The sequence below is a fragment of the Palaemon carinicauda genome, chromosome 24 (genome assembly GCF_036898095.1).
Source record: "Palaemon carinicauda isolate YSFRI2023 chromosome 24, ASM3689809v2, whole genome shotgun sequence".
Classification (NCBI taxonomy): Eukaryota; Metazoa; Arthropoda; class Malacostraca; order Decapoda; family Palaemonidae; genus Palaemon; species Palaemon carinicauda.
The window spans coordinates 108191634-108210952 of record NC_090748.1 but is presented as its reverse complement, the minus strand read 5'-3'; the positions used below and the strand labels follow the sequence as shown (position 1 = coordinate 108210952).

Genomic DNA, 19319 nt, shown 5'->3' with positions numbered 1-19319 from the left:
AAAGTATGAAGAAACCAATGATGTTCTAAACTAATCTATCTTGAATACATCACCCATTTTTGCAACTTGTTATTACAAATACTTACAAGATATTCTGATTTGAATTCGTGTTCCATACCCTGAAGTCGCCTCAGTTCACCGGAAAGTTCGAAGGCCGTTCTTATCGGATCTTTAGACGAAAGAGCAATCAGAGAAGGAGCAGCCAGAGCCCTGTAAGCGTTGATTCGAGACAGGGAATGCCGAAGAGAATCTTCTTCAGTAGAAATGATACACTCGTCACATCCGCATCTGTTGATAGGATAATGTACACAGTTAAGCAATTGGGTGTACTTGGTTCTACAAAAGGGCACTTCTCCAAGCTTCCACCCCCTCCCCCCCTATAAAAAAAAGAAAACACTCACCTGATATCGTGGGGCATTGGCAGTGAAGCTCCTCTATCCAGAAGCAATTTCAGAATTTCATAGTGATTGTGATGGGCAGCTAGAATCAAGGGCGTGATGTCTTTGGTGAAGGCGGCAGTCTCCCTCGATATACCTTCCCAACTCTGAGGAATTGGAAATTAATTTTTGAGGTTTTAAGAAGAGGTAATTTCAAGCTAGGAAAACAATACGACATTCATTGCCACCTTCCTTAATATTAGTTGATTCATATATATATATATATATATATGTATATATATATGTATATATATATATATATATATGTATATATATATATATATATATGTATATATATATATATATATACACACATATATATATATATATATATGTATATATATATATATATATGTATATATATATGTATATATATATGTATATATATATGTATATATATATATGTATATATATATATATATATACGATAGATATATATATACGATATATATGATATATACGATATATATGATATATATATATATATATATATGTATATATATATGTATATATATGTATATATATATATATATATATATACGATATATATATATATATATACGATATATATGATATATATATATATATATATATAAATATATATATATACTGAAAGCTAATCTGCATTATATTGAACTTCCCCCCAAAACAATTCGTGCTATTTACCATCATCTTGTGTGCTTTCTCGTACTTTGTGGATATTAAGAGCATTCTTTACCAATACGTCTTTCAACCTTTCTACCTAACTCGTTCAATCAACTAAGCTTTCGGGATTAAAAATGATATCAGTCAAAGTGAGAAGAAATTATAGAATTCAATTTTACTAAGTTCTGGTGTGCTTCCATATACCTGAGTAAGGAATTAGACAACTGCTAGTTACACGACTATGAAGGACGTCAGTCGGGAGTAGAGAAGTATGGGACAAGCGACTGCATCCCAGAATACCTATCAAACTATTGAGAGATTCTTATAAGATGTCATCAAAGTATATTTCAGTTTGAGAATTGATCAAAATCTTTTCAGACTGACAGTTGATGTAAGAAATTCTCTTCGAGAGAAACTCGGCATTTGCTCGCATAAGGTTCGGCATTTGCTCGCACAAGGTTCGGCATTTGCTCGCACAAGGTTCGGCATTTGCTCGTAAAAGGTTTGGTATTTGCTCGCACAAGGTTCGGCATTTACTTGCATAAGATTCGGCATTTGCTCGCATAAGATTTGGCATTTGCTCGCATAAGGTTCGGCATTTGCTCGCACAAGGTTCGGCATTTGCTCCCACAAGGTTGGGCATTTGCTCGCATAAGATTCGGCATTTGCTGGCACAAGGTTTGGCATATGGTCGCATAAGGTTCGGCATTTGCTCGCACAAGGTTGGGTATTTGCTCACACAAGGTTCGGCATTTGCTCGCATAAGGTTTAATGTACTCACGTAAGGCTCTCCTTTCTTGTGGTTCTTCTCTTCCCATGCCAGCAGAACCTCGACACCCTCGACGTATTCTTCAGAGATGGCGTGGAGAAGAGCATCCTGTGGAGGAGATGGATGGGGGACTAGTTAACCAAGAGATTCGTTCAAGGGCAATTCCTCTGAAGATAGTAGATGAAAAATAGATAGGATCATGGATTCTTCAATCTAAATTGTGGAAAAAATCAAAGTTGGAATTTGTTAAGGTATCAAATTGGAAAGAAAATGCTACAAGGATGTAAAAATAAAAAAAACCTAACGTGTTTTGGCATCTTCGTTCCCACCGCTTACCTTCGGCCTGACTTTGTAGTCCAACAGAGTTTCTAGAAGGTCTAAGTTCTCATTTTCAATAGCAACAGCAATGGATGAGCGGCCCAAGGGATCTGTACAGTTGACGTCCAATTCCTGAGGCTTGTCTTTGTAGCTATCTAGATGTCTAAGGAAAAGAAAGGGCGTATATTAATGGTTATTAAATAATCGTATATACAATGCTTGATAAAGAGATAAAAGAAACAGCAGATTCTTCATAGAACATAACTTCTGGTGTATTACATTGATAACTTACTAATTGTTATGATTATAAACAATTTTGTTTTGATTCTACAATGCTTAATGCAGAAATAAAAAAAAACACATTTGACTTTTTCATAGAATATAACTTCTGTATTATATTGATAACTTTATTAGTTATGACTATAAATACTTTTTTTATGCCATAAAAAGGTTTTGGTTCCCGAAGAACTTTTTTTTTTTTTTTTTTTTTTTTTTTGTAACAAGACTTATCTACCAATAGTAAATTTCTGTCCAGTAAAGACTCGTATATACAGATGATTTTCTTAAAAAATACAACGAAGAAAGCTAGAATCATTATATACATGAAGATCAGTGGAAAAGGGAATTTGGTCATTGCAATGTTAGCTATTATTTCTGTATGAAATCCTGTAGCATGTATAATGATGCATATGGTACTTACATTCGTTCTTATGCAGTTACTTATATGCATACACTACCTTACACAATTCATTAGTGAATCAATGTAGTTGTTCAGTGGATACTTTCCTCTTGGTAAGGGTAGAAGAGAGACTTTAGCTATGGTAAGCAACTCTTCTAGGAGGACACTCCAAAATCAAACCATTGTTTTCTAGTCTTGGGGAGTGTCATAGTCTTTGCACCATGGTCTTCCACTGCCTATGGGTAGAGTTCTTTTGCTTGAGGGTACACTCGGGCACTCTATTTTAGCTCATTGTCTTCCTCTTGTTTTTTTATGTTTTTATAGTTTATACATGAAAGATTTATTTTGATATCGTTACTGTTCTCAATATATTTTGATTGTTCATTATTTATATTGTACTTTAATTATTTCATTATTTCCTTTCCTCACTGGGCTATTTTCCTTGTTGGAGCCCTTGGGCTAATAGCATCCTGCTTTTCAAGCTATGGTTGTAGCTTAGCAAGTACAGTAATAATAATATCGGATAGGATTTCACCCTATAGAATCGAAACATTTTAAGATATGTTCTCTTTGTGTAAGTTAACAGAAGTAGATAACCATCTTGAAGAAAATAATATTAAAACTGTCCAGCATTAACTAAAATCAAGAGCAATTGACTGATAAATTTAAACTTCTTATTCCTGATCTAGCTATTAATCTCTGGCACCATCGTTCAGTTAGTTCGTTATGCATGTTACATAAGATTTTTCATAATTCTGACCATCCTTTACATTCAGATCTTCCCAGTCAGTACCATCCTATGTGTTATACTAGATATGCAGTTAATTCTAATAGTCAGGCCTTCTCCATCATGAGGCTCAGTACTACACAGTATTCTAGAAGTTTTATTCCAGCTGTAACCAAGTTGTGGAATGATCTTCATAATCAGCTAGTTGAATTGGTAGAAATTCAGAAGTTCAAACTTGTAGCAAATATTTTTATGCTGAACTGGCTGTCATAAGTCTCTTTCTATAGTTTATATATGAAAGCTCTGTTCAATGTTGTTACTGTTCTTGAAATATTTAATTTTAATTTTTCATTACATATATAGTTTATTTATTACTTTATTTCATTTCCTTACTGGAATATTTTTCATTGTTGAGGGCCTTTGGGCTTACAGTAGCCTTCTTTTCCAACTAGGGATATAGCTTACCTTCGAGTCGAAGCCACGTCACCCCTCTGAACGTAGAGCAGGAACTTCCTCTCGGGCGCTGAGAGAACGATATCACTTGGGGACTCAATCAGGTCATTGTCCAGTGAAGTCTGAGAAAAGATTTAAGAAAAGGTACTCGATCAGGTCATTGTCTAGTGAACTCGGATGATTGAAATGTTTTGGATTTCTGTAGGTTTCTTTCATGCAATGGATCTATGGGAAGAATATGGTAATATTTATATTTATTTGGATTTGATAATGTCTAATTTAACGCGTCTAAGTTTAAGTCCCTCTTTGAAATATGTGCATATTTATTGATTTCTTATATGAAAGGAGGTTTCGTATGATTGTAAATTTTGGAACTGTAAGTTTCTTTTATGAAATGGATCTATGGGAAGAATATGGCAATATTTATATTTATTTGGGTTTTATAATATATAATTTAAGGCGTCTAAGTTCCAGTCAGGTTTGCCAAGTTGGCCATTTTTCAGGCCCCCCCCAAAAAAAAAATCTCAAATTTGCCATTTTTTAAAAATTAGTTGGCCTTTAGTAATATCAAGAAGGTAGGCTTTAAATAGTATATATTTGGCCTATTACTAATAAGGGTTTGGCCTTTTAAAGCTGTGGTTGATAATAAGTTGGCCTTTTCTCATTTAGAAAACTTGGCAACCCTGTTTAAGATAGCAACGTTGGTTCCAGTCCCTATTTGAAACATGTGCATAGTCATATTGATGAAAGATAATGACCAGATAAGCCTCCTGTAATAGGTCACACATTTGATAGGGTCAAGAGACTCAAAATCAGTCAAATGAGACCTTAGAATTAAAAAAGGTAATATTTAACAAAGGCAATATTATTGCTTTCAAAATGATAGGAGGTCACACATTTTTTTAGGGTCAAGAGATTGAAAATCTGTCGAATCAAACCTTAAAATTAAAAGAAGTAATATTTAACAAAGCAAATATCACTGCTTTCAAAATAATAGGAGGTCACACATTTTTCAGGGTCAAGAGATTGAAAATCTTTCAAATCAAATCCTAAAATGGAAAAAAAAGTAATATTTAACAAAGCCAATGTCACTACTTTCAAAATGCCTTAGTTTTTCCCATTTTATAATTGAAGGCCAGTCTTGGTATACACTGAAGATAGGATCAAGAGATTCAAAATCTATAAAATCAAACCTTGAAATAAAAAAAGGAATATTTAACAAAGCCAATATCACTACTTTCAAAATACCTTGGATTTTTACTTTTTGTAAATATGATAATCGAAGACCAGTCTTGACATACACCTAATATATATGAGGAAACTTATTTTAGGCTATTAGATAACAGATACTTACTGAAGAATTGTTTAAATTGCTCTTTGAGCCTCCGTTCTGAACACCCATCTTGCCGAATGATTTATGTTGGCTTGACAGCCACTCTGAAATAGATATAAAGATCCTGTATTAACAACAACAAGCAAACTAAAACTTCAAGATGAAAGAATATTAATAAGTTATCTACATTAGAAGAATCTTGAATGTTACTAAACAGCAGTTTCATTTTTATAAGAATATTTTAGTGGGATTAGTTTATTTTTTAATATGGGTGGGTTTCCAATATATGTTTTTTTTATGAAAATATATTTTGTGGAACAAACTATTTTCAATTTTTTTTAATAGTAATAACAACTTTGCAAATAATAATAATAATAATAATAATAATAATAATAATAATAATAATAATAATAATAAAAGAAGCATATTCCCATCAAAAAGAGAGATGGCTCTGTTATAGCAACAGAAGATGAAGAAAGACAACGTTGGATGGAACACTTTAGTGAGGTTATGAATAGGAGATATGAAGGGAATAATTTGATTGATATAGATTTTAGCAATATTCTTAAAGAATCGTCTTAGTATGTAGGTGACATGAAGTCTACACTTGGATTTGATGCAGTTACATGAAGTATACTCTTTGAGAAGTCTACACATGCATTTGATAGTTACATGAAGTATACTCTTTGAGAAGTCTACACATGCATTTGATAGTTACATGAAGTATACTCTTTGAGAAGTCTACACATGCATTTGATAGTTACATTAAGTATATTCTTTGAGAAGTCTACACATGCATTTGATAGTTACATTAAGTATTTTCTTTGAGAAGTCTACACATGCATTTGATAGTTACATGAAGTATATTCTTTGAGAAGTCTACACATGCATTTGATCGTTACATTAAGTATTTTCTTTGAGAAGTCTACACATGCATTTGATAGTTACGTGAAGTATATTCTTTGAGAAGTCTACACATGCATTTGATCGTTACATTAAGTATTTTCTTTGAGAAGTCTACACATGCATTTGATAGTTACGTGAAGTATATTCTTTGAGAAGTCTACACATGCATTTGATCGTTACATTAAGTATTTTCTTTGAGAAGTCTACACATGCATTTGATAGTTACGTGAAGTATATTCTTTGAGAAGTCTACACATGCATTTGATCGTTACATTAACTATATTCTTTGAGAAGTCTACACATGCATTTGATAGTTATGTGAAGTATATTCTTTGAGAAGTCTACACATGCATTTGATAGTTACATGAAGTATATTCTTTGAGAAGTCTACACATGCATTTGATAGTTATGTGAAGTATATTCTTTGAGAAGTCTACACATGCATTTGATAGTTACATGAAGTATATTCTTTGAGAAGTCTACACATGCATTTGATAGTTACATCAAGTATACTCTTTGAGAAGTCTACACATGCATTTGATAGTTACATGAAGTATATTCTTTGAGAAGTCTACACATGCATTTGATAGTTACATTAAGTATTTTCTTTGAGAAGTCTACACATGCATTTGATAGTTACATGAAGTATATTCTTTGAGAAGTCTACACATGCATTTGATCGTTACATTAACTATATTCTTTGAGAAGTCTACACATGCATTTGATAGTTACATGAAGTATATTCTTTGAGAAGTCTACACATGCATTTGATCGTTACATTAACTATATTCTTTGAGAAGTCTACACATGCATTTGATAGTTACATTAAGTATTTTTTATGAGAAGTCTACACATGCATTTGATAGTTACATGAAGTATATTCTTTGAGAAGTCTACACATGCATTTGATAGTTACATGAAGTATACTCTTTGAGAAGTCTACACATGCATTTGATAGTTACATCAAGTATACTCTTTGAGAAGTCTACACATGCATTTGATAGTTACATGAAGTATATTCTTTGAGAAGTCTACACATGCATTTGATAGTTACATCAAGTATACTCTTTGAGAAGTCTACACATGCATTTGATAGTTACATTAAGTATATTCTTTGAGAAGTCTACACATGCATTTGATAGTTACATTAAGTATTTTCTTTGAGAAGTCTACACATGCATTTGATAGTTACATGAAGTATATTCTTTGAGAAGTCTACACATGCATTTGATCGTTACATTAACTATATTCTTTGAGAAGTCTACACATGCATTTGATAGTTACATGAAGTATACTCTTTGAGAAGTCTACACATGCATTTGATCGTTACATTAACTATATTCTTTGAGAAGTCTACACATGCATTTGATAGTTACATGAAGTATACTCTTTGAGAAGTCTACACATGCATTTGATCGTTACATGAAGTATATTCTTTGAGAATTCTACACATGCATTTGATCGTTACATGAAGTATATTCTTTGAGAAGTCTACACATGCATTTGATCGTTACATGAAGTATATTCTTTGAGAAGTCTACACATGCATTTGATCGTTACATTAACTATATTCTTTGAGAAGTCTACACATGTATTTGATAGTTATGTGAAGTATATTCTTTGAGAAGTCTACACATGCATTTGATCGTTACATGAAGTATATTCTTTGAGAAGTCTACACATGCATTTGATAGTTACATCAAGTATACTCTTTGAGAAGTCTACACATGCATTTGATCGTTACATGAAGTATATTCTTTGAGAAGTCTACACATGCATTTGATCGTTACATGAAGTATATTCTTTGAGAAGTCTACACATGCATTTGATAGTTATGTGAAGTATATTCTTTGAGAAGTCTACACATGCATTTGATCGTTACATGAAGTATATTCTTTGAGAAGTCTACACATGCATTTGATCGTTACATGAAGTATATTCTTTGAGAAGTCTACACATGCATTTGATAGTTATGTGAAGTATATTCTTTGAGAAGTCTACACATGCATTTGATAGTTACATGAAGTATACTCTTTGAGAAGTCTACACATGCATTTGATAGTTACATCAAGTATACTCTTTGAGAAGTCTACACATGCATTTGATCGTTACATGAAGTATATTCTTTGAGAAGTCTACACATGCATTTGATCGTTACATGAAGTATATTCTTTGAGAAGTCTACACATGCATTTGATCGTTACATGAAGTATATTCTTTGAGAAGTCTACACATGCATTTGATCGTTACATTAACTATATTCTTTGAGAAGTCTACACATGCATTTGATAGTTATGTGAAGTATATTCTTTGAGAAGTCTACACATGCATTTGATCGTTACATGAAGTATATTCTTTGAGAAGTCTACACATGCATTTGATCGTTACATGAAGTATATTCTTTGAGAAGTCTACACATGCATTTGATCGTTACATTAACTATATTCTTTGAGAAGTCTACACATGCATTTGATAGTTACATGAAGTATATTCTTTGAGAAGTCTACACATGCATTTGATCGTTACATTAACTATATTCTTTGAGAAGTCTACACATGCATTTGATCGTTACATTAACTATATTCTTTGAGAAGTCTACACATGCATTTGATAGTTACATGAAGTATACTCTTTGAGAAGTCTACACATGCATTTGATCGTTACATTAACTATATTCTTTGAGAAGTCTACACATGCATTTGATAGTTACATGAAGTATATTCTTTGAGAAGTCTACACATGCATTTGATAGTTTATGAAGTATATTCTTTGAGAAGTCTACACATGCATTTGATAGTTACATGAAGTATATTCTTTGAGAAGTGTACACATGCATTTGATAGTTACATGAAGTATATTCTTTGAGAAGTCTACACATGCATTTGATAGTTACATGAAGTATACTCTTTGAGAAGTCTACGCATGCATTTGATAGTTACATGAAGTATATTCTTGGAGAAGTCTACACATGCATTTGATAGTTACATCAATTATACTCTTTGAGGTGTTAATGTGTCATTTATAACTCAAATATAATTCATGAATTATATCATGCCAAGAGATTACATCTCGCCATCTGTTAATAATGCTAAAGTCCTTCTTTATATAATTTTTTTTTTCAGTAAAGCTTATGTATAATCCATAGATTACATCACGCAAAGAGATTACATCTTAACATCTGTTAATGATGGTAAAGTCCTTTTCCATATAACAATTTTTTTTGTTCAGTTAAGCTTACGTATAATTCATAGATTATATCATGCAAAGAGCCTTGAATCGTACGAAATCAGTAGATGGGAAATTAAATCGTACGAATTCAGTTGATGGGAAACTGAATTGTACGAAATCAGTTGATGGGAAATTGGATCGTACGAAATCAGTTGATGTGAAATTGAATCGTACGAATTCAGTTGATGGGAAACTGAACTGTACGAAATCAGTTGATGGGAAATTGAATCGTACGAAATCAGTTGATAGGAAATTGAATCGTACGAGTTCAGTTGATGGGAAACTGAATCGTACGAAATCAGTTGATGGGAAATTGAATCGTACGAAATCAGTTGATGGGAAACTGAATCGTACGAAATCAGTTGATGGGAAACTGAATCGTACGAAATCAGTTGATGGGAAACTGAATCGTACGAAATCAGTTGATGGGAAATTGAATCGTACTAGAAGCCACTTAATTAAAATATAACAGCTGAAGTGACTCTTTACTTATGGAAATCAGCTCTTCTAGGAGGACACTCCAAAATCAAACCATTGTTCTCTAGTCTTGAGTAGGGCCATAGCCTCTGTACCATGGTCTTCCACTGTCTTGGGTTAGAGTTCTCTTGTTTGAGGATACACTTTGGCACACTATTCTATTAAATTTCTCTTCCTCTTGTTTTGTTAAAGTTTTTATAGTTAATGTAGGAAATGTTTATTTTAATGTTGTTACTGTTCGTAAAATATTAAAATTTTCCTTGTTGGGGCCCCTTGGCTTATAGCATTCTGTATTTCCAACTAGGGTTGTAGCTTAGCAAATAATAATAATAATAATAATAATAATGATAATAATAATAATAATAATAATAATAATAATAATAATAATAATAATAATAGTAAACAACATAGTTTCACCTTCTTCAGCAGTATAAGTAATGGCGTACATAGCACGTCATATCTGGCTTAAACTAGGCCATAAGTCGCCTGTGTTTCGAAGCCCTACATGAGACTTACACAAGCATCAATAGTTCCGGTATTTCAGGATCTCTCTCTTCCATAAGATATGAAAAAAGGGAACGAATGACGTCACAGGGAGAAGGGAGGATTATTTTTTTTTTATTAATTAGGTTAGCTTGTAGGCTTAAGATTTAAATAAACTGAGGTACTATAGTCGATTCTTTTTAGTGAGGCAGTTTTGCACCGACTCGCAGGGGTGCCCTTTTAGCTCGGAAAAGTTTCCTGGTCGTTGATTGGTTGGACAAGATAATTCTAACCAATCAGAGAGCAGGAAACTTTTCCGAGCTAAAAGAGCAACGCTGCGAGTCAGTGCAAATGCGCCTCATTAAAAATAATTGAGTATAGTTTCTTTTGAACTGTTCTTTACATAGACTTGCTTTCGCTAAGCTAACCTGGTATTATTATTATTATTATTATTATTATTATTATTATTATTATTATTATTATTATTATTATTATTACTTGCTAAGCTACAACTCTAGTTGGAAAAGCAGGATGGTATAAGCTCAGGGGCTCTAACAGGGAAAATAGCTCAACGAGGAGAGGAAAAAAGGAAAATAAAATATTTTAAGAAGAGTACCACCATTTAAATAAATATCTATATAAACTATAAAAACTTTAACAAAATAACAGGAAGAGAAATAAGATAGAAGTGTGTGTTCAAGTGTACCCTCAAGCAAGAGAACTCTAACCCAAGATGGTGGAAGACCATGGTACAGAGGTTATTATTATTATTATTATTATTATTATTATTATTATTATTATTACTTGCTAAGCTATAACCGTAGTTGGAAAAGCAAGATGCTATAAGCCCAGGGGCTCTAACAGGGAAAATAGCCCAGTAAAGAAAGGAAATAAGGAAACTACAAGGAAAGTAATTAACAATTTGAATAGAATATTTTAAGAACAATAACAGCATTAAAATGAATATTAATAGACTAATATGAAAATATTATTTGGCAGTAGGCCTAACTCTAAATCCTAAGACCATATTACAGTGGACATGATGTGAAAATATAGAATATATATTAAGTTATGGATTTGAAATATTTATAGGCATGAAATTCTGAAATTGTATTCATAATCAGATTTCAAACAAATATTCTCGATTTAGAGTATAGGCCTATTAATATATTCAGTTTTTGGTGAGTTAAAGTATAGGTCTATTAATATATTCAGTTCTTATAGTGAAAGTATAGGCCTATTATTTATTCAGTTTTTATAGTTAAATATAGGTCTATTAATATATTTAGTTTTTATCGTGTTAAAGTATAAGCCTATTAATATATTCAGTTTTTATAGTTAAATATAGGTCTATTAATATATTTAGTTTTTATCGACTTAAAGTATAGGCCTATTAATATATTCAGTTTTTATGGAGTTAAAGTATAGGTCTATTGATATATTCAGTTTTTATCAAGTTGAGTATAGGCCTATAGATGTATTCTATTGAAATATATTACTCTAGCGATACATGCAAGGATACAGTAATATTCATGTAAAATGTAGGCTATCGGTTGTAGGCTAATATATATATATATATATATATATACAATGTTAAAAATATTTGAATATAGCAGTGTCTTGTATATGTATGCTCTAAAACTTTGGATTATTGAGAGAGAGAGAGAGAGAGAGAGAGAGAGAGAGAGAGAGAGAGAGAGAGAGAGAGAGAGCTCTGTGATATGTGATTCCTCTGCTATATATATATATATATATATATATACAGAGAAAAGGATTATATATAATATAAAGATATTGAGAAGCCAGGTATGAACTCTTCCGGATACTGATGCCATATAAGTGGCTCTAATTATCAAATATAAAAGAGAAAGCTTTTCATTGTTTTTCTGTTGTTTTGAGAGAGAGAGAGAGAGAGAGAGAGAGAGAGAGAGAGAGAGAGAGAGAGAGAGAGAGATTTACTAAAATTGAATCCCAGAAAGGTTTATATTGATAGAAGCGAGTATTTTTATAAGTCTATATATATATATATATATATATATATATATATATATATATATATATATATATACAGTATATATATATTATATATATATATATATATATATTATATATATATATATATATATATAAAATCATCATCTCCTACGCCTATTGACGCAAAGGGCTTCGATTAGATTTCGCCTGTCGTCTGTATCTTGAACATGTAATTCAATACAACATATATATATATATATATATATATATAATTAATTTAGCCTGCCTTGCAACTCTATTCTGTATTTATTTATGTATATTTAGGCCGCTTTCTGTCCTAATGTCTTTTGTAACTTTTATTTTACTTTAGGCCTAGAGTCTTTGAGACCTTAAAAGGAAAATCAGATGTTGACTTTAATATTAGGCTGATACTTTCTAGTTCTTATAAGGCTGATACTTCTAGTTTTTATAAGGCTGTTACTTTATAGCTCTTATAATTCCGTTACTTTCTAGTTCTTATAAGGTTGTTACTTTCTAGTTCTTATAAAGCTGATACTTCTAGTTCTTATAAGGCTGTTACTTTCTAGTTCTTATAAGGCTGATATACTCTCTAGTTCTTTTAAGGCTGTTACTTTCTAGCTGTTATAAGGCTGATACTTGCTAGTTCTCGTAAGGGTTTAACCCTCTAGTTCTTATAAGGCTGTTACTTTCTAGATTTTATAAGGCTGATACCTGCTAGTTCTCGTAAGGGTTTAACCCTCTAGTTCTTATAAGGCTGTTACTTTCTAGATTTTATAAGGCTGATACATTCTAGTTCTTATAAGGCTGTTACTTTTTAGTTCTTATAATTCTGTTACTTTCTAGTTTTTATAAGGCTGTTACTCTCTAGTTCTTATAAGGCTGTTACTTTTTAGATCTTATAATTCTGTTACTTTCTAGTTCTTATAATTCTGTTACCTTATAATTTTTACAAGGCTAATACTCTCTAGTTCTTATAAGGCTGATACTTTCTACTGTAGTTCTTACAAGGCTATTACTTTGTATTTTTTGTAATGCTGTTACTTTTTAGTTCTTATAAGGCTGATACTTTCTAGTTATAATGCTGATACTTTCTAGTTATAAGGCTGATACTTTCTACTATAGTTCATATAAGGCTGATATACTTTCGAGTTCTTATAAGACTGTTACTTTCTAGTTATAAAGCTGATGCTTTCTAGTTATAAGGCTGATACTTTCTACTATAGTTCCAATAAGGCTGATACTTTCTAGTTCTTATAAGGCTGTTACTCTCTTGCCTTTTGATATTCATCTTCATATAATGCTGCAATCTTCTACCCCAATGTTTACCTCCCTCTGATTTACTTGACATATTAGGCCTATAAGTAAAAATATTCTCTCTCTTTTCAATAGTTTAAGATTACTACTTGATATGTTAGGCCTATAAGTAAAGATATTCTCTCTTTTCAATCGTTTAAAATTACTACTTGATATATTAGGCCTACAAGTCAAATATTCTCTCTCTATTCCATAGTTTAAGATTACTACTTGATATGTTAGGCCTACAAGTCAAAATATTCTCTCTCTATTCCATAGTTTAAGATTACTACTTGACATGTTAGGCCTATAAGTAAAAATATTCTACTTCCACCAGTTTAAAATTACGCCGTTCACTCAGACTTTTTGAGTTCCATAAAGTTTATAATGTATAACTTATTATTTTAAACTAGTTTGCCGAAAGGACTGTAATTCTATATAGATTTTGAAATCGATTTTGTAATTTCAGTCTTCTGGAAGCGTTTCTTAAATTTATAGATGCATTCTGAGCAATGATATTTCTGTAATTTTGGTCTTCTGAAATCGTTTTAAACACTATAGTATGAAAACGTAACAAAGGAATTAATAAAAAAAAAAAAACAATGAAAATATTATAGAAAACTATCCAAGACATGGTTATAATATAATCCTAAATTAATAATTCACGATGAAGGGAGGAAGAAGAAGCATGGGAATATTTTAGAATACTGGATAATTCTCATAAGGCTGTTACTTTCTAGTAATGAGGCTGGTGCTTTCTGTTACTTTCTAGTAATGAGGCTGATACTTTCTGTTACTTTCTAGTAATGAGGCCGATACTTTCTGTTACTTTCTTGCCCTTTTATATTCGCCTTCACATAATACTGCTATATTCTAGCCCTGTGTTTAAACCTCTCCTCTGATTTACATGGTCTGGCCATATTTTAGAATACTGGATAGTTAAAATGGATTTTTTTAAAGAAATATTTTGAGCTCTGTTCTAACGTCGCGTTTGGAAATCCCACAAGTGTCTGCGACATGAGATTCCGAGACCAAATAAGTGTTGACTGACCTCGAAATGGCTGACCTAAATGTTTGAGGGATTTGAACGAAGAAGAATCAGGTCAAATTGGAATTGAAAATGGGGGGGAATTAATATATGATGAGAACCTGATAAGAGATTATTATTTTTTTTTTGCAATACGTTTCGTGTTTGTAGGTGTAGATAGATTGAATTATCTTTTGTTTAGTAAGTTTTTTTTTTTTTCAGTTTTCTTATATTTTTTTTGTATAAATGTTAATAGATCATGAGAATATCCCAAAAATCTCAAATAAATCTCCCTTTTATAATGAACAGGATTATGTCTGGATATATATATACATATATATATATATATATATATATGTATGTATGTATGTATACACACATACTATATATATATATATATCTATATATAATGTGTATATATAATGTATATATATATATATATATATATACACCTGTACATACACTATATATGTACACCTATATATATATATATATATATATACATACATACATACTGATTTTATCCTGTCACACTCAGCGACATTGCCAGTGTTTCCCCGTCCCTTAAGAGGGGGTAGAGGAAGTAGTCATACCCTGGTAGGAGGAAACACCCCAAGTGGTACACTCGGAAACCACCAACTGCCGTATTATAGTTAGGAAAGGGGGAAGGGTTGAATCTGTATGTGCGCGTGCGTGTGTATGTCATTTTTGACGGGTCTCGTACACCAGTAATATAAAAATGAAAATATAACAATAATTTCAATTCAAATGAAAAATATATTGCAATGCATAAGGACTTTTTTCAATACAGTTGATTATATCTTTGGGTGTAATAATTCATAGCAAGTCTTTAATTTGATATATAGTAATTTGTGATACCATTTCTCTAAACCATCAAAGAACAAAAGAGATGGATATTAAACAGATCAAAATTTCGAATTTCGGGATAAATTATGAAATATATGAAGTAAAAGGAATTTTGACCTATGAAAAATCCATTTTTTTGGGGGGGGCCTCCAGCCATGTCTTCCTGATGGAAGTTCCTCTAGACAGCTTTCTACTTGTGATATTTCCTGCTATACTCAATCTTTTTTAATGAGGCGCATTTGTACCGACTCATAGCTGTGCCCCTTTAGCTCGGAAAAGTTTCCTGCTATCTGATTGGTTAGAATCATCTTGTCCAACCAATCAGCGACTAGGAAACTTTTCCGAGCTAAAAGGGTACCCCTGCTAGTGGGTGCAAATCTGTCATCACTAAAAAGAATGGACTATAGTGATATACCAGAGAATTTTACCTGTAGAGGTATCACAGGATTCTAACCCATGGTGAAAATATCCAGAGAGATATCGTGTATATAACAGGGATGTGTTTAAAACAACCATGTCTATCCTTCCCCGAATAGCGTTAACCTTGTCTCGAAGGGTTTGGGGTAGGATTGGATACGTGGGAGAGCCGTTGCAACTCCGATGTTAGTGTGTTACTGTAAACATGTTCGCTGGTTCTCCATTCTTTCTTGCAGCGCCATCTTGTTTGATTGCTTTGGGAGTTTAAAGCTTTTGTTAAAATTTTGTGTATTTGGGATTATAGATGTTTATGCTTTAAACTTATTATATGATTAAATGAATGGCAAGATGAAGTTAGGATATAGACACCGTTAAATCCGAATTGTAAAAAAGCTATGCAAAGTTTGACTAACTAAAAGAATTTAAAGTTGATAATTAGCTTTTGCACTAATTATTTTTTTGCACGTCAGTCCCGCTCAAGCTCGATAGTTTCTTATAGTGTCTGCAACCTCACTATCCTTGTGAGCTAGGGATGGGTGGTTTTGGGGAGCTTATAGGTCTACCTGCTGAGTTATCAGTAGCCATTGCCTGGGTCTCCCAGGTCCTAGCTTGATAGAAAGGGTTCTTGAGCGATGATTATATGTATATATGGTCAGTCTCAAGGGTAGGGGTTCTCAATCTTGGGTTCACGAACCCTCAGGGGTTCTAAAGTAGATATCTAGGGGTACTTACATGGCTGATGGAAAAATATTCTAGATAGTTAAATATGCAAAGGGAGAAAAAAAAGGAATCGAAATTTATTAGAAAATCATTCACTGTGTATCTTAACCTTCTCCTAGATAACTTGCAAGAAGAATTCTTAGAGTTGATGAACAACTCTTGCAGAAAATGCATTTGAAACACTTAAAGGTTTAAAGGTCGCTCATGAATGGCAGAGGCAAGGGACAGGGACATTGCCCTAGCAATCAGGACAATGCCCTACAGACTGACCATATATACATATGATCAGCACCCAAGCCTCCTCTCCACCGAAGCTAGGACCAGGGAGGGCCAGGCAGAGGCTGCTGATGACTCAGCAGATAGACCTATAGGCTCCCTCAAACCCCCCAACCTTAGCTCACAAGGATGGTAAGGTTGCAGACACTAATGTCGCTAACGAGTCTGAGCGGGACTCGAACCCCCGACTAGCAAACACCAGGCAGAGACGTTACCAATCAGGCCACAGCTACCCTGACTAAGTTCTGGTCTAAAATTGTGAGATTTACCCCGTTGTATTTGATCCAGTTCTGACCTTTGGTGATGTTCTCTAGGACTTAACTTTGTCAGCTAGGATCTTCAATGCTGTTGAACTTGAAAACTAAACATCCATCACGGCTTAGTGTGGAACATGACCCACTGCTCCTCGAATTGAGAAACCTGTTTGTAACAAGTTTCAGATGTTCAGGATTGGTCGATATTGTTTCACGCTTGTGTGTGTAGTGTCAGTCTAAAACAATATCAATGTTTCATCTCAATATGGTCATTAATATTTTAATCATTTGATATTCTTTGCCGTATCATTGTTGATCGAGGTAGTCACTATATTACCATTTTGTTCAACTCCAGATTACTTAGACTTCGGATAAATTGGTGTTATAACTCGGGGGGTACTTGACGGGAAAAAACGTTGACTAGTACAGTGGTAACGTGTTTGCCTAGCATTTCGCATGGCAAGAGATCGATCCCCGCCCAGGGCCGTGAGTTTAAGCTGTTTACTGGGGAGGCTACTGCTGTGGTAGGGCACCACAGTAGGGGGGGGGGGTTGTGCTTGCCCGGCTGACGTTCTGGTGAGTATCTATTCTGATGGAACTGGGACTGAAACCAGTCACCTTTAACCTTTAACCCCTGCTGTAGGGCATTGTCCTGCTTGCTGGGGCATTGTCACTGTCCGTTGTCTCTGCTATCCATGAGTGGCCTTTAAACCTTTAAATTATACCTCACTTATATCTCCCTCATGTTTTAAAAACCGAAGATCAATTATCTTCTATTTTACATTTACCAAAAATGTCACGACTTCGTGTCTATTAAATTGCCATGGCTTCTTTTGGTTATAATTTCCTACACTTCTAAGTTTAGAATGAAATACTCGTTAGAATTTGGGAATAAATCCTACATCTGGAAAGTTTATAATCTTTAATCAAAACTTGCAACAGATTTTTTAGTCTTATCCGAGCGGCAAAAAAGTCATCGGTGAGTTAAATTTTTTTTTTTTTTTTGTTATTAATTCATTAAATGGTTCGTTTTCTATGTTTAGAAGGCAATGGGGGTTAGAACATAGTACTAAACACTGCATCTATAAAGAAAACAAGCTGTATTATAATTTGCAACAGACTTTGGAGTCTTATCCGAGCGGCAAAACCTCCCCCCCCCTCACAATTAAGTATATGATTTAGTATTATAAAATCACTAAATGGTTCTCCGTTACATTTCAACTCACCTTATAAATGCAGACTTCTTCTCCCTCGATACTCAATTTCCACTCTTCTTTCAACTAAGATCAACACATTGGAAACTAGTCCCAGAGGAGTTTGTGCTCTTGTGTCCAGAGCAACTATCCTCTCGAACTACTTCTCTCCTTCGGTGGGCGATCTGGAATAAACTGTGATGGAAGCCATCAATTCCAGGCTCGCCCGTAACCTTTCTTCCAGCTAGGCTGGAGGTCTCCAGGCAGTGATTAACATAGTCTGCTCTAGGAGAACAAGAAAGGTTTAATATACCGTTTTTGCTTGATAGATTACTTATATATAACCCCCTCAGTTGGTAGAATATATACATTTCTTCAAATTGATTTATTAAAACTATTAAAATAGCAAAAATTAATTGTACCTGCAACTAGCAACTGTCTCTGAAGCCTTTCAACGCCTCGGTCTAATCCTTTTAGGAGCAACTGGTTCTAGATTCGGCTATACTGTACTTGTGTCAGCGAAGTATGTCAAGCCAAGGGAATAATCTGATTTAAGTCAAATTCTTCTCCATTTTACCTGGGTTCAAATAACACTGTTGTGCACCACTCTTAGAACAGGGACAAAGATCCTAGTGCCTTGACAAGTCTACCAAGTTCTCTAAAAAGATGGTTTTAGAACAAACTATCTATCTATCTATTTATAAGTTATTGAATTAAGAGGCAATATAATGAAGCTTATTATCAATAGCTTTTTAAGGTATAGAGAAAATTAACCTATTAATTAATTTGGAAATTATGAAGTTAATATGTCTTATTGGGTGA

The 19319-nt window shown here is 33.1% G+C and overlaps 2 protein-coding genes across 2 annotated transcripts in view; one reads left to right on the top strand and one right to left on the bottom strand.

The window, feature by feature from the left end:
- The window catches only part of LOC137618265 (transient receptor potential protein-like), a 32804-nt gene extending 14100 nt beyond the window's left edge, over positions 1-18704 (bottom strand). Inside the window, 7 exon segments of the mRNA XM_068348429.1 lie at positions 87-288; positions 402-544; positions 1864-1959; positions 2188-2332; positions 4041-4150; positions 5383-5465; positions 18531-18704. Coding sequence (XP_068204530.1) covers positions 87-288; positions 402-544; positions 1864-1959; positions 2188-2332; positions 4041-4150; positions 5383-5430 — 744 coding nt within the window. The 5' untranslated portion in view covers positions 5431-5465; positions 18531-18704.
- LOC137618547 (ribosome-binding protein 1-like) lies at positions 9527-9964 on the top strand. Its single transcript, XM_068348705.1, has one exon. The coding sequence runs from the start codon at positions 9527-9529 to the stop codon at positions 9962-9964; it is 438 nt and encodes a 145-aa protein (XP_068204806.1).
- Positions 18705-19319: the final 615 nt, after the last annotated feature.